The 12698-nt window shown below is 38.8% G+C and overlaps 1 protein-coding gene across 1 annotated transcript in view; it reads left to right on the top strand.

Annotated features, from left to right (window-relative positions):
* The first annotated feature begins 7693 nt into the window (after positions 1-7693).
* LOC139115868 (glycine receptor subunit alphaZ1-like) overlaps positions 7694-12698 on the top strand; it is a 45832-nt gene continuing 40827 nt past the window's right edge. The window contains exon 1 of the mRNA XM_070678267.1: positions 7694-8040. Coding sequence (XP_070534368.1) covers positions 7967-8040 — 74 coding nt within the window. The 5' untranslated portion in view covers positions 7694-7966. The remainder of the gene's footprint in view (positions 8041-12698) is intronic.

Below are 12698 nucleotides of genomic sequence, written 5' to 3'. Positions count from 1 at the left end.
GACAGCGTTTGCCTAACCCAGAGCCTCTGTAAAGCTATTCTTTTCGAACAAATTTATAACGTTCACTGGATCGCCAAATAGGAGCCACAGTATTAATCTGCTACAATAACAGGCGTCATGAAAATAGCATTGAACTCAGCGCTGGCTCTCTTTCGCTGTAGCAGGGAATTTTAGCAGGGAATACTGAGGGGATACTCGAAACGTTAACATTGAGGACATCTTATTCGAAGACACAAAGAATGAGGTTTTCTTTGTGTCATTTATTACACCACTCACTCCCTCATACTTTGGAAGAGGAGTTCTGCAACTGTTAAAGACAACTTTGGCTGGGAAATGCCGCCCCGTGAGTGTCTCGGATTATGATGAATTTATGAAACATCTGAAAGTATAGCGCCCTCTATTGAGCAAAAGAAATAATAGCAGGATATGAATGTCAAAAACAGCAGTACAGAATGGACGTAGTCTTCGATTATCTGGTAGCTCAAGAATTCAATAAAGATGAAAGTCAGGATAATCTATTTTCTGATATCCACTACAGACAGCATAATTTGATTCTATAACGTATTGTACACGTTACTCCACTTTTTAAGCGATGGTAAAACTCGGAGGTTCGTATTATATATCATTCACAATTTTAAATTTGCAAACTGGAGGTTTTCATTTCTTGGATGTGAGGAGGCTCGAAGTATTTTAGTGCGTATAGGCTTTGCAATATTCGAAGAAGTGTTAACCTTTGACCCTTATACCTATGACGAGACAGGCAAGGCGTTGACCCGATTCATCATTGACACACATTTTTGTTTTGGCACACAGTTGTCTGGCTGCGGAGAAAAATGAAATTCACAAGACTGATTATGTAACAGTTCGCAACCAGAGTCTACTCTGTGACCCCTCTCTCTCTCTCTCTCTCTCTCTCTCTCTCTCTCTCTCTCTCTCTCTCTCTCTCTCTCTCTCTCTCTCTCTCTCTCTCTCTCTCTCAGGATGGAAAATTTTTATCTTTAAAACAATGGCCTGCTGCTCTTAATGTAGTCGACCTTGAAAAGCAAAATTCAAATTAATTCTTTCGACAGGATCTCAATTACAATTAATCACATATGCAAATGACGCACGCCCTGTCAAGCAAACCGTGAAATTAAGTTCGAAAAGAATTACGGATGATCATGTGTAGCCACAACATAATTAATTTCATTGTGCAATGAGACATTGTGACCAGAGATCTTCATGTTAGCGTCCCCTAGAGGACAAATTAAGATGTAGGTTCAACTATTCTTTCACTCAGAAATTAAAATAACCGAGCATTCGCCGCCATCAAATAAAATGTAGTAGTCTGTGTCTGTCTTTGCCGTTTGCGATTTGTAAAGCCCAATTTTTCCATTTAGCTAATTGCCAGAATCGTTCTTTTTCGTCCAATTCTATTTGTCAAGTTACCCACGGTTATATAATGGAGTCAGCGTAGTATATTTGCGGATATTTATTCCGAGCGTATTTTAGCTATATATATATATATATATATATATATATATATATATATATATATATATATATATTATATATATATATATATATATATATATATATATATATATATTTATCACATGAACTGGCCCGTATCTCCACCTGTGTGACGTACACCAGCACAGATAAGAAATCCATATTACCGCTGTTGTACGTCATCAACCGGAACTTTTTTTCTGCAATGGTACCGTTCGTACATGCACGTTGCCACACAGACCGATTTGTCGTGATCGATGCCGTGCTCTCATGACATTTTGACAAAAAGGTGACCCGATAAATCAAGATATGGAAATATAGAAGGCATGTCCAACGACATTTCGAGTCGCTAAAGCTTTAGCTATTCCCAAGAATCGAATGAGGATACCATCGATCGTTATAATGGCTCAGCAACGTCACGGCTCAAGTCGTAAGGCTCAAAGTGGACGTCGTCGAACCTGGCGATCGCCAAGCGACGTCGTACCTGGCGATCGAGGTTGGCGATAAACCCGAAATATACACCTCAACGAAAGTTCAACTTAATAAATGAGTACCGTATTATCTTCGGGAAAGCGACATAGAAGGCACAAGCATAAAGTCATTTTACGAACAACGATAAATTTCCTTCACCACCCAAATTATTCCGTCGTTTCTCGATCGGAATCAAACCTGCAGCGTAAGGCTAATAGTGAAAACATAAGCTGTCGACCTACAGTGCAGCGCCGTAGAATCCGATGTATTTCGAAAGTTGACTAGGACAACACTCACAACAGAACAGAGTTCCCGTCAAGTAACAAAATTGGGATGTACCTACGGGCGATATATGTGTCGCAGCAAACATCAAAGTCCGTAAGACGAAAAATTGACGACCGAGATGGCCACCGGCGAAGACCGGTGACGGCAGTGCCCACTACAACTTACAAGCGTACACTCTGTGTGTCATCGATCTGAAACTTTCGGGCTCGCCTAAGGTCGTAAACTTGTGATATTTTAATATCCACAGAATCTCTAAGAATGGTAACTACTGTTTCGATCGTGTCGTTGCATTAGTTTCATAAATATAATTGTAAATATTCTAAATAACTCAAAATACTATGGTTATCCGTCGCTAGCGCGGTGAAAGTCATGTCCGCCGATGGTAGACTTGCCCCGGCAGAGGTCCAGCGCGAGACAATGATTGACATGCGCATGTGACCGAATCCGTATGTCTGATTGGTGGAGATACCATTTCATGTATCAAAAGTTCAGCTTAATCGGATTTATGAATGAAAGTATGCCTGTAAACATTCGCGCATCTCCTGGGTGACGGACCGCTTTACCCAATAAATGAAAGTAATCCGCGTAAGGAAAAACAAAATCGCGATAAAAACCATGCAATTTGTTACAATAATTTTGATCCATCCACATCAAAGAAAAATAAGAAGACTGTTCATGTGATAAATATATAATCCCATGGAATTTTCCTCTGTTTGACGTCATCGTATACTCGTGTTTTTCGCGGAGCCGCACAACTTCTCGCCTTCGGCTCGAAGTTGTACGGCTCCGCGAAAAACACTCGTATACGATGACGTCAAACAGAGAAAAATCCACATGGGATTATATATATATATATATATATATATATATATATATATATATATTATATATATTATATATATATATATATATATATATATATATATATATATTATACAAACTTGTGGTCAGGGTTAAGGTATGTTCCCTGTTTCATCTGCGGATCTCTGTGCATCATTATGTGGATGATACGGCAGTAATCTGATATTATACAACTTTCTTTATCCGTCCTTTTCTGATATTAGTTTTGAGTGGTAGGCTAAAGGTTCATTCCTTCCTGAGGTTCGGCATCTCTCTGTCAGGTCTCTTCGATCGTTGTCCCCATTCAAAATGGCCGCACCGCCAACGTCAGGAAAATGAAATGTTTTCGACTTGAATTCGTCAGTTTTAACATGCTCAAAATTAGTTCCTAGCTGACGATGTTAACAGAATCTAACAAATTTGAAAAATCACAGGTACATTAGTTAAACTTCGTAGTATTACTATCGCGTTATCATCTGCAAGTCTTTTTTGGGTAACAACTTTCAATTAATAAATTCTCATTTGTACCACCACTTCGTTCTAATAGACACAGGAGAAAGGAGATACGGAGTGTGTTTCCTGTGCAGAAATTCCAAACGGTTCACCAGTACTTCACAACAGAATCTTGAACCTCGAAGAAACCCCCGTGACTTATTTGCTACATCCATGTAAACGTGTTCATCCAATGGATTAGAATGTCTTTTTAATATGAGGAGTTGCCAAGCAACCATAGTGAACCAACACAGGATTGCATGAGATTTTAAATCCCCTCATGGTAATCCGATACAAAATACCGGTCGTTTTGTGCGCATGCTTGCTTGTTACAGTCAGATCGTACTTGTAAAAAGCGTCCGTCTAAACCTCTTGCCGTGGTAAACCTATCAATGTTTGACATCGTCACTGTCTTGTAAGTCATCCTAAGAGATGTTGAACCCCGCTGCACTTTTCCTACAATTTACTATAACCACTGTTCATAACCTACATGCCTATCTTAGCAAAATGATGGGAATTTAAATCCAATTAGTGGCTTCTGGTTTAGCTTTATACCAGATACGTTGACCCTTGTTAATATAAACCAGCGAAGCCTTAGCTTTGGCTAAATTAGTTCACAAAGCATGTTAGCTAAAGAGACATTTTACAGTAGGTTGCAAGATAGCCTTGTGTAAGAAAAATAGCCGTTCATGCTGATACCCGCGTTACTTTTTACGTTTTTATTCTTATATTTGTATATTCACTGCATCCGTCATTATTTATTTATCCTTTTGTTGTTTTACTGATTTTAATTTGTTCATTTATTTCATTAAAATTTTAACTGTACAAATACTCGGCCCTCCTTTACTTACATAGTATTTAAGTTGTACCTTCACATCATGGCTTGGGTTTTCGAAATAACACACAATAAAAATTGTGGTTGATTTTCCCCGCGGCCATATCATTTCACTCACATGTCTCTACTTAAACTTTCTCTATTAAGCGGGAGAGATATTTTCCTGTTTCTAAAAGGTCGATTTGTAGATAGGTTAAGTGCATTACGGGTCGATATAGCTATCCAGCTAAGGCCATTTCTTAGCAAAGATCGCTGATCGAGTACAGCTGACAGCGACGAAGTAAATTATGTTTTTGGCCGTTGGTGACGCGCTAACCATAGTTTGAACAGCAACATAATGAGAGTGAGTGCCTGTCTCCGGAAAAAATACGATTTTTCGATAAGAAAGATCTTAGGAAGTACTTAAAGGGCTGAAACTGCCTTCATATATTTACCTTGTTCCATTGCAAATACGGCATTACTTAAATGTAGATGAATTTCAATGACAAAAGTACTCTTAAAAGTATGGAACGCGTGTAATTTGAAGTATCTAAACATAATGTGCGAGACTATTATATTATTATGGGTTAAGTTCCTATGTAACGTTCAGGATTTAGTAGTGAGGTTAATGTTTTGGTGACATCCTTTCGACATCGTAGGCCTACATGCATATTCCTAGGAATAAATAAACGCATTTTCGATGCGTTTTCTCAACGAATCTGTAACTATTGACCATTCCGTACCATATCTTCACTGTGAAACAAAACCCACGCAATAAAATCGTGTCGGTATATGGGGATAAGTCCAAAGACTCTATATGTGTGCAAGGCCATGTTTAGAATCAGTAACAAGTTGCATGTAGTTAACGGTATACTATTTGCAATTTACTGCGTTCACACTCAAAGGACAACACGTGCTCTAGGGTATCAGATAGGTCACTGGGAGAAAAGGGCAATGATTTTTTTTTTCTGACAAACGAACAACGTGTAGCATATTGCGTGAGATGAGCCGTGATTCGTGACAGAGTGTATGCACGCTGGCAACACTCATATTTCTCGTGAAGTTGTCTCACGAATTATGAAAGCGAGAATCACGAAAGACGGGCCAACAGCGCACATCTGCAGGTATCATCATACACCACGAAAATACAGAGCACAATATAGTATATATATATATCTGTAACCGATAATACTCACGATATGGAAAGCAAGTATAGATTTGACTGGTTTTTATTGGTCGCCCTCTCAGAACTAAAGGCTTTTGGGCCACGCCATGTATGGATTGTCGACATGATTGTGTTGATGCATATCACAGTATGAATATAATTGTGAAGAATGGCTGATGACATTCTGGTGTAGAACAGTCGTCAACAATAACAATTCGTGTTACAGAGAATGAACAGGTGCTGACAGACAAACTCAGTTCATGTTTAATATAGAAATACGCAGGGGTATATATCGTGAACGCGCGTAAAGACTCTTTTTTCAAAGTATTGTGTCAAAAAGTGACTGCAAATGATTGTCATATTTTCATAACTTCCATGTTTTCATTCCGTCTGCTAGTTTATGAAACATAGATCAATAACTTTCATAACCTTTTATAGTAAATTGAAGTCTGTACCGATGCGATTCTTGATTCTTGGCTCGATATGTCATGGCATAATGTAGATATGATATTTTCAGACTCCTATTTTCATTACAGAAAATCTAAATAACGCCAGATAGTTCGCGCCTTGAAAACGAAATTAAACCTTTACTCAGAGTTTCCTAAGGCAACCTTTCGACCAATCTCTTTCAAAATCAGAATAAAAATCAAGATTCAAGGTGCAAATTTTGCTGCGAGATAAACAAATTACCCAAGATTTACCGATATTAGAAATTCAAAATGGCCGCCATTCCTGTGTTATCTTCTTAATTGGGAAATAGAATTCCCGATTTTCACAAAACTAAGCCTACTAAAAATTTATATACTCCATGGAGTTCAAAATGAGCCCTCACATGAGGTAGGCCACAATAATTTTGTGAAAATTTGGGAGTCCGAATATCTGTCGCTCCCGAGGGCCATTCTACCGTAAATATAACTCTTGCCTGTCTGGCTGGGGCAATCTACATACATGTATGCGTACTTTTGGATTTGAGGTTTCTTTCCAAGTATGCTATTTGGTGACGTGAGTATCTAGTGACAACGAGCTGCGATATCGACGCACTTAATGCTAGATACGGAAATAACGCCGAGATGTCAAACTGGAGAGTGGAAACGACAGTTAAAACCCAGTGTGAACCCAGATCAATATCCCATAATGCGGAAACGATCGCACAAACATTGGTCGCCGCGCTGAACGGTGATTACTGCACTCCAAAAACGGAGCGATCACAGACATCTGTTCGATGCCAAATTGTAAGCAATGATTCATCCATCAATATTAATGCGCGACGTGCCCAACAGATCAAATTGCAGATGTTTTTCATCTATGATGCAAATGCGCAGGTAAACCTAAGATCAGCAGCCCGGTTAAAGAGGGAAGAACATGTACAGGGATTAGGTGCTCCATATTTTGAGATATCGTTGAAAAAAGCTAGGATTACGTTTTACCGGGACTGACACTGTGATAGATATTGCATCACGTGCATGCACATGCACATTTGGTGTTGTCTCTGAATAAATGAGTGGAAAATATCGTTCACTACATCCTGTAGAAAATAGCATGTCCGTCTTGCTGTATCAGTGAGATAGAAAGAACTTCACTTTTGATGACGTCATTTCTGTATTTTCACGGTCATGGCAAGACTTTGATGTGAGCGAATACTGATATGGACTTGGCCGTTGTATGATTTACGACTGAATAACAATTCGCGAGTCGAAATTGACATGCGAGGTGAAGTTTGATCGAATTCTTCGCTCATTGCAGTCGATTGGAAGAACAGCACTAAGTTGAAAAAAAGATATGCCAGGGGGCTTACACGTTCAGTGTTTCAAGTTTGTATCGACATCTTTTGTCCTGCTTTGGATTGTAATTTGAATAATGTAATTATGAAGGTTTCCTCAACTCTCTTTGCTGTTTGCATATAAAATTCACGTCTTTGTTGACGATTTCAAGTTAAAAAGTGCTTTCCGAGGTAACTTCCTTCGAGGCATCAAGCAGTGAGATATGTTCGTCCCTCGCTGATCATGATTATCGATCGCCACGCATCCAGTATATACATATGTCCAATCACGTTACTGGCAGGGGGCGCCCTTCTCAACAGAATATCGATTCTATGCGCTCTTAGGTTTTGATCTGAGCACAGCGATAGGGTTATCCACAACGCCGCGCCGCTCGTTTGCATGCAGTACGGTGCCGTGTCCCGCCCTACTCACGCCAGATGCCAGGTAGTATATAAGTCAGCGTATACACGCTACTGATGAAACACTTTTCGGTTCATCAACGCCCTTTGTTTTCGCTTCACACATCGGTGCTCAGACAAGGGTATTTTAACGTGTAAGAAAAAACATCGTGAACTAAACTCTAACACACTGCAGAGCATCTGTGCCACCAGACAGCGTGACACACAGTTGTTTTCCAACCGACGTTTAATGAGATCAGCTTGTGCGGGTACAGCTTCTGCCCTGCGGCCAGTTATACTGGATGTCAAATATTACTCCAGGAGGTAAGTAATATTTATTTATTTATATATTGTTTATTTGTTTACTCTTTTTTGTTTTGTTTTGTTTTACTCTGCACAGCATTGTTAAACACTAGAAAGACAAATATTTTAATAATTTACAGATTACTGGGTTTATGAAGTCAAATTAAATTTGTCTTAAATTAAATAGCCTACGGTATCATACGCATAGACACATGTACATGTATCAGGCCTCGCCTGGTAGTTCGTCAGGTCATGTCAGGCTCACAGCTTCACCGTGGCGTTGGTTTTATCCCTTAGGGTTGATTCCATGAACTGCTTAAGTCACGGAGTCAGTCAAAATAATGTTCTTTGTATTCAGGTAGTGTATTATTTATCGTTGTTTGGCTTGGGATCTTTTCGCATGAAAGAACAATACTAGCATGGTCGTTTCATTTCGGCTGTTATCTTGTTCTGTAACGATTCAGTGACTCAGCCTGAGACGGGCGAAACTTTATTGGATCCTGAGTTCTTTCGAACCCGATGAATGAATACGTACATGTGTATGGACCTTGCACTGTACCAGTATAACTTGCAACTTTCCCAGAAAAAAACACCTTGAACTTAAAGTGTGCAAACGGCATGTGTATGAGCGTATGGTTTTTTTTTCGCAATTCTCGCGAATTCGAAGTTTAGACTGTACTCGATAGCTGATCATTAGAGATAGAAAGTCTTGGATTTTTGTCTCTGTGATGGTTAGCTTCTTTTGTTGCAGTGGTTTTATCATTCCAGGGTAGAACATGTCATGATTGTATGTTTTAATGTTATATAAAGTAATGCATCTGAACATTGAAATTGTTAAACAAGGGGCTCAATTGGACATGTCGGCTCCAACCATACTACACGGCACCTGCAAATGCGTCAACAGGAAGCTGTTGACTGCGCTAGGCGGCGGAGGTTTGTAGATCGATCTGCAATCATCACGTTTGCTTAAGCGTATGGCTTCGAAGAAAAAGTGAGTTTTGAAGAATTGAAAGAGTAATTTGCGTTGACAGAAAAACGTTGATCAGGTGTGCAAAGCTAGTATCTTTGAAGGCCTGGGTTTTATCAGAGAGCCTCAGCGGGAAGAGAGAGGCCATACGCTTGCGGTTCCGCTCTGAATCAAGGAAACGGTGTAGTTTCATTGTCGTTAATTTGTATCTTATAATTGAATCACCTTCAATAAATATAGACAGATCGATCTCATTAAAACCGTTACATAATGTTTGTTTTTGAAGTGATATACATGCATACCTGCCATTGAATAAGTGTAGCAACTATGGTTTTCAATGTAAACTTTGATAATCCCTACTCACGTTTTCTTTTTCTCCTCGATATCCTGATTGTCATAAAAAATTACAACCCCTCGAGGATTTCGTCTTTATCAAATCGTGTCATCGGGCCATGGATCAATCAAATGAGTCTCTCTTCACGTTCGATGAAACCACTTTTGTCGCACATACGCACGTATCATTGTCAGACTGACAGGTAGTGCATATCCAAACCCAGGCCTTACAAATTTATTTACAGGCTCTCCTTTTACTGGAGCATGCGCGATGTAACAAGCAGTGGCGTTCACACTAAGACCTACTCCACTTTGTAGATGTGAACATTGTCTAATTACATTATAAAGCAGGCTACACTACCAGATATCTTCGTTTCACTTTTCCTAACACAATCACAACTGACACTTGCAGCTGAAGATATTATCTAGGAATTGATCGAACAATTGCCTCTCTCCTGGCCATTTTGATGAAGTTATTGATCTCTTTTGTCGGCTTTAGGTATGGAACCATTCTGGCTGCTCCAGATATGTTCGCCAATAGGAGACTGACTCTGCACGCGTACGCGCACCGCCGCATACGTCTTAAGACATCGGTTCGATCACCTGAACATCTTGGGCTGGGTGACCATCTGCGGCTTTTGACTGAATGCGTGCAGAACTATGTCCCAGACCGAATTTGAAAAGTGCAATATGCATACTTTGAACAAACACAGCTATCGGGTATTTCTTTGAGATAGTCTAATTGACCATACAGCTTGATTGAAACAAACTACATGAATGAATAATGAATGAGGGATTAACCCTAATCTATTACTTCAAATTCCTGTACTCTAGGTGTCTAGCCACCCCTCGTTTTCCTTCTATGGCGAAGTGGTGAGAAAGAAAGAGATTATTTCGTCAAGTTGGTAGATGTTCAATACACTTTTCACAACTTTTTAATCGGAATCGATTACCGTATACAGAAGATGAGATAAGATGCCAAATGCTGATGCAGTGACTGATTGCCGCAATCCCTAACTTAATATTGTACTGCGCCGTTTGTCTTTCGCGCATCTTCATTAGTTTACTTGTAACTTCCCAATCCGTTTAGGCAACTTTCCACATCACAAATGTGGCCAGATAACATCCTTCCGCCAGTTTGATGACACTGACAAGCTTGGGTGACAAACCCGACAAACGCCCTCTGTGCAGACGCACAGATCATCGTCTTCCCAGGAGACTGAACAACTATCAACTCCTATAGTTAAACAGAAATTAATGACATTGGCTGACTTGCGGCAGCAGGCTACGAAAGGCTCAATATCTCAGAAGATCGGTGAAGACCTTCGAGATAAAAACTATAGATGGTGCCGGTCTGTGAAACTTGATTAAAAATGCGAGACAACGTTTACCGTTTTCCGCTGCCACCCGTCTTTTCTAACATAGAAACAATTATAGATATTATTTTACCTACATGTTTAGTAATGCGACTCTACCTACATTTATTCAGCTGTGTGTGAACGCACATAAATAGTTGCCGGCAAATGCGGTTTTAGATTTCTTTGTGTCCTAGTTATCGTCACAAAATTCATACATAAAAAACGCCCCGTGTACACAAATGGCGGGTTGCACATGCACAAAAAGTACACGGCTTCGTCTCGCAGGACATCAGCGGCTATCTTTAAATTGGATCTAATCTCGGCGGAATATCAGTGACGGAGAACAGGGTCCCTGACTCTGAGATCGTTAAAATACAAAGAAATTTACTAACAGGATAATTCCCTGATCTCATTTCGGTCACCGCACGTTCATTCACAGAGAATCTTGTGATCGATACTTTAGACAATGCCTGCAAAGAGAAAACAACCGGGGTCGATATCGTCCGCAGGTATGCTGTTTTGTCCAAATTATAGTTAAGGGGAAAGATCTCAGACCTTCACAATTCTTTTTTGGTCTACCACTTGTTGCGGCTCACTTAGAAGCTAATAGAGCAAATAAAGTTTTCACCTGCTTCTATGAGCGAAATTCAACAATAATTATTTTACTATACATTTTACCCAAGGTTGGCGGCTACTTGGATTTTAAGTGTCTGTAAATGTCGAGTTATTTGTTTCTCTACTACCAACTTTTGCAGTCTGACCTGATTTTTATTCGTCATTTCGAAAGGGAATGGTTTAGGTTTCCTTAAAGCCAGTTTTTGCAAAAGTTTATTGAGTCTTTTAATTTGTTTGGCCAATTATATGGTACTTAATTGCCACTCGTAAGACTCACTGTACCAAGGCGCGACTTTCAGCTTCAAGTTCGTAGCTTGAGATGAAGCCGAAAAAAAGCCATTTATCAAAATATCCGTATTGATATTATAAATCTTGCGATGGCTTTTAAACTTGTTTTCTACCTGTCGATCAACAAAGAAACTGCAAAAATGAATGTCAGGAGTCGGTTTCCTGCGTACTTAGCAGTAATTTTTGCATTTTTGTAACAGCGTTGTATACATATCTCTTTTCATGATCTTAACTGCATGTACTGCGTGTATAGTAGGTAAAACATGTAAGGCTGCGTCTACTTTTCTGCTTAAATTTATTTCCCATTATTCATTTACTTGATTAGTTTATGACAATGTTCTCAACATTTTCAGTCGAAGTTCATGCATCTGACATCTGAATGCCAGAGAGTGTAAATTATTGTAATCATGATCGCATTGTTCTCAAATAGCAAAAAAATCTTTACTTGGGCTATAACAAAATTGAAGCTGTATAGCTGACAATGCACTCTATGCCTAGCAAAGCTTAATTGCAATTTCTGGCATTTGTTCCTGCATGAAGGACAGCGTAAACTCAGCCCCTGCATCCCTTTTTAAGTTCCTTTTCGTCAATTAGTTTATTTTGGTGCCCTAATCTCTCTCTATTGCAGTCGGTTTGCAGTAAATCTCTCTCATAATAGAGGAAGAAATCTATGTATACTCTCTCTCTCTCTCTCTCTCTCTCTCTCTCTCTCTCTCTCTCTCTCTCTATATATATATATATATATATATATATATATATATATATATATATATATATATATATATATATATATATATATATATATATATATATATATATATATATTATATATATATACACACATATAATAACATAAATTACTTCAAGTGCAAAGTGATGATGTCTTTTACTTAAGTTTGATACATCCTGCAATTTCTGTCTGATGATTGCAGGACGCATGAAACTTAAGTAACACATATCATTACTTTATACTTGAAGTAATTTGTGTTATTATCTATAACGCTCTGCTTTAGCATCGAGCACTGTAATTTCGATTCCCACGAGGACGACTGTATACTTATATATATATATATATATATATATATATATATATATATATATATATATATACAGACATA

Source organism: Ptychodera flava, chromosome 17, assembly GCF_041260155.1.
Source record: "Ptychodera flava strain L36383 chromosome 17, AS_Pfla_20210202, whole genome shotgun sequence".
In the NCBI taxonomy this organism is placed as follows: domain Eukaryota; kingdom Metazoa; phylum Hemichordata; class Enteropneusta; family Ptychoderidae; genus Ptychodera; species Ptychodera flava.
This window is presented reverse-complemented; position numbering and strand designations above follow the sequence as displayed.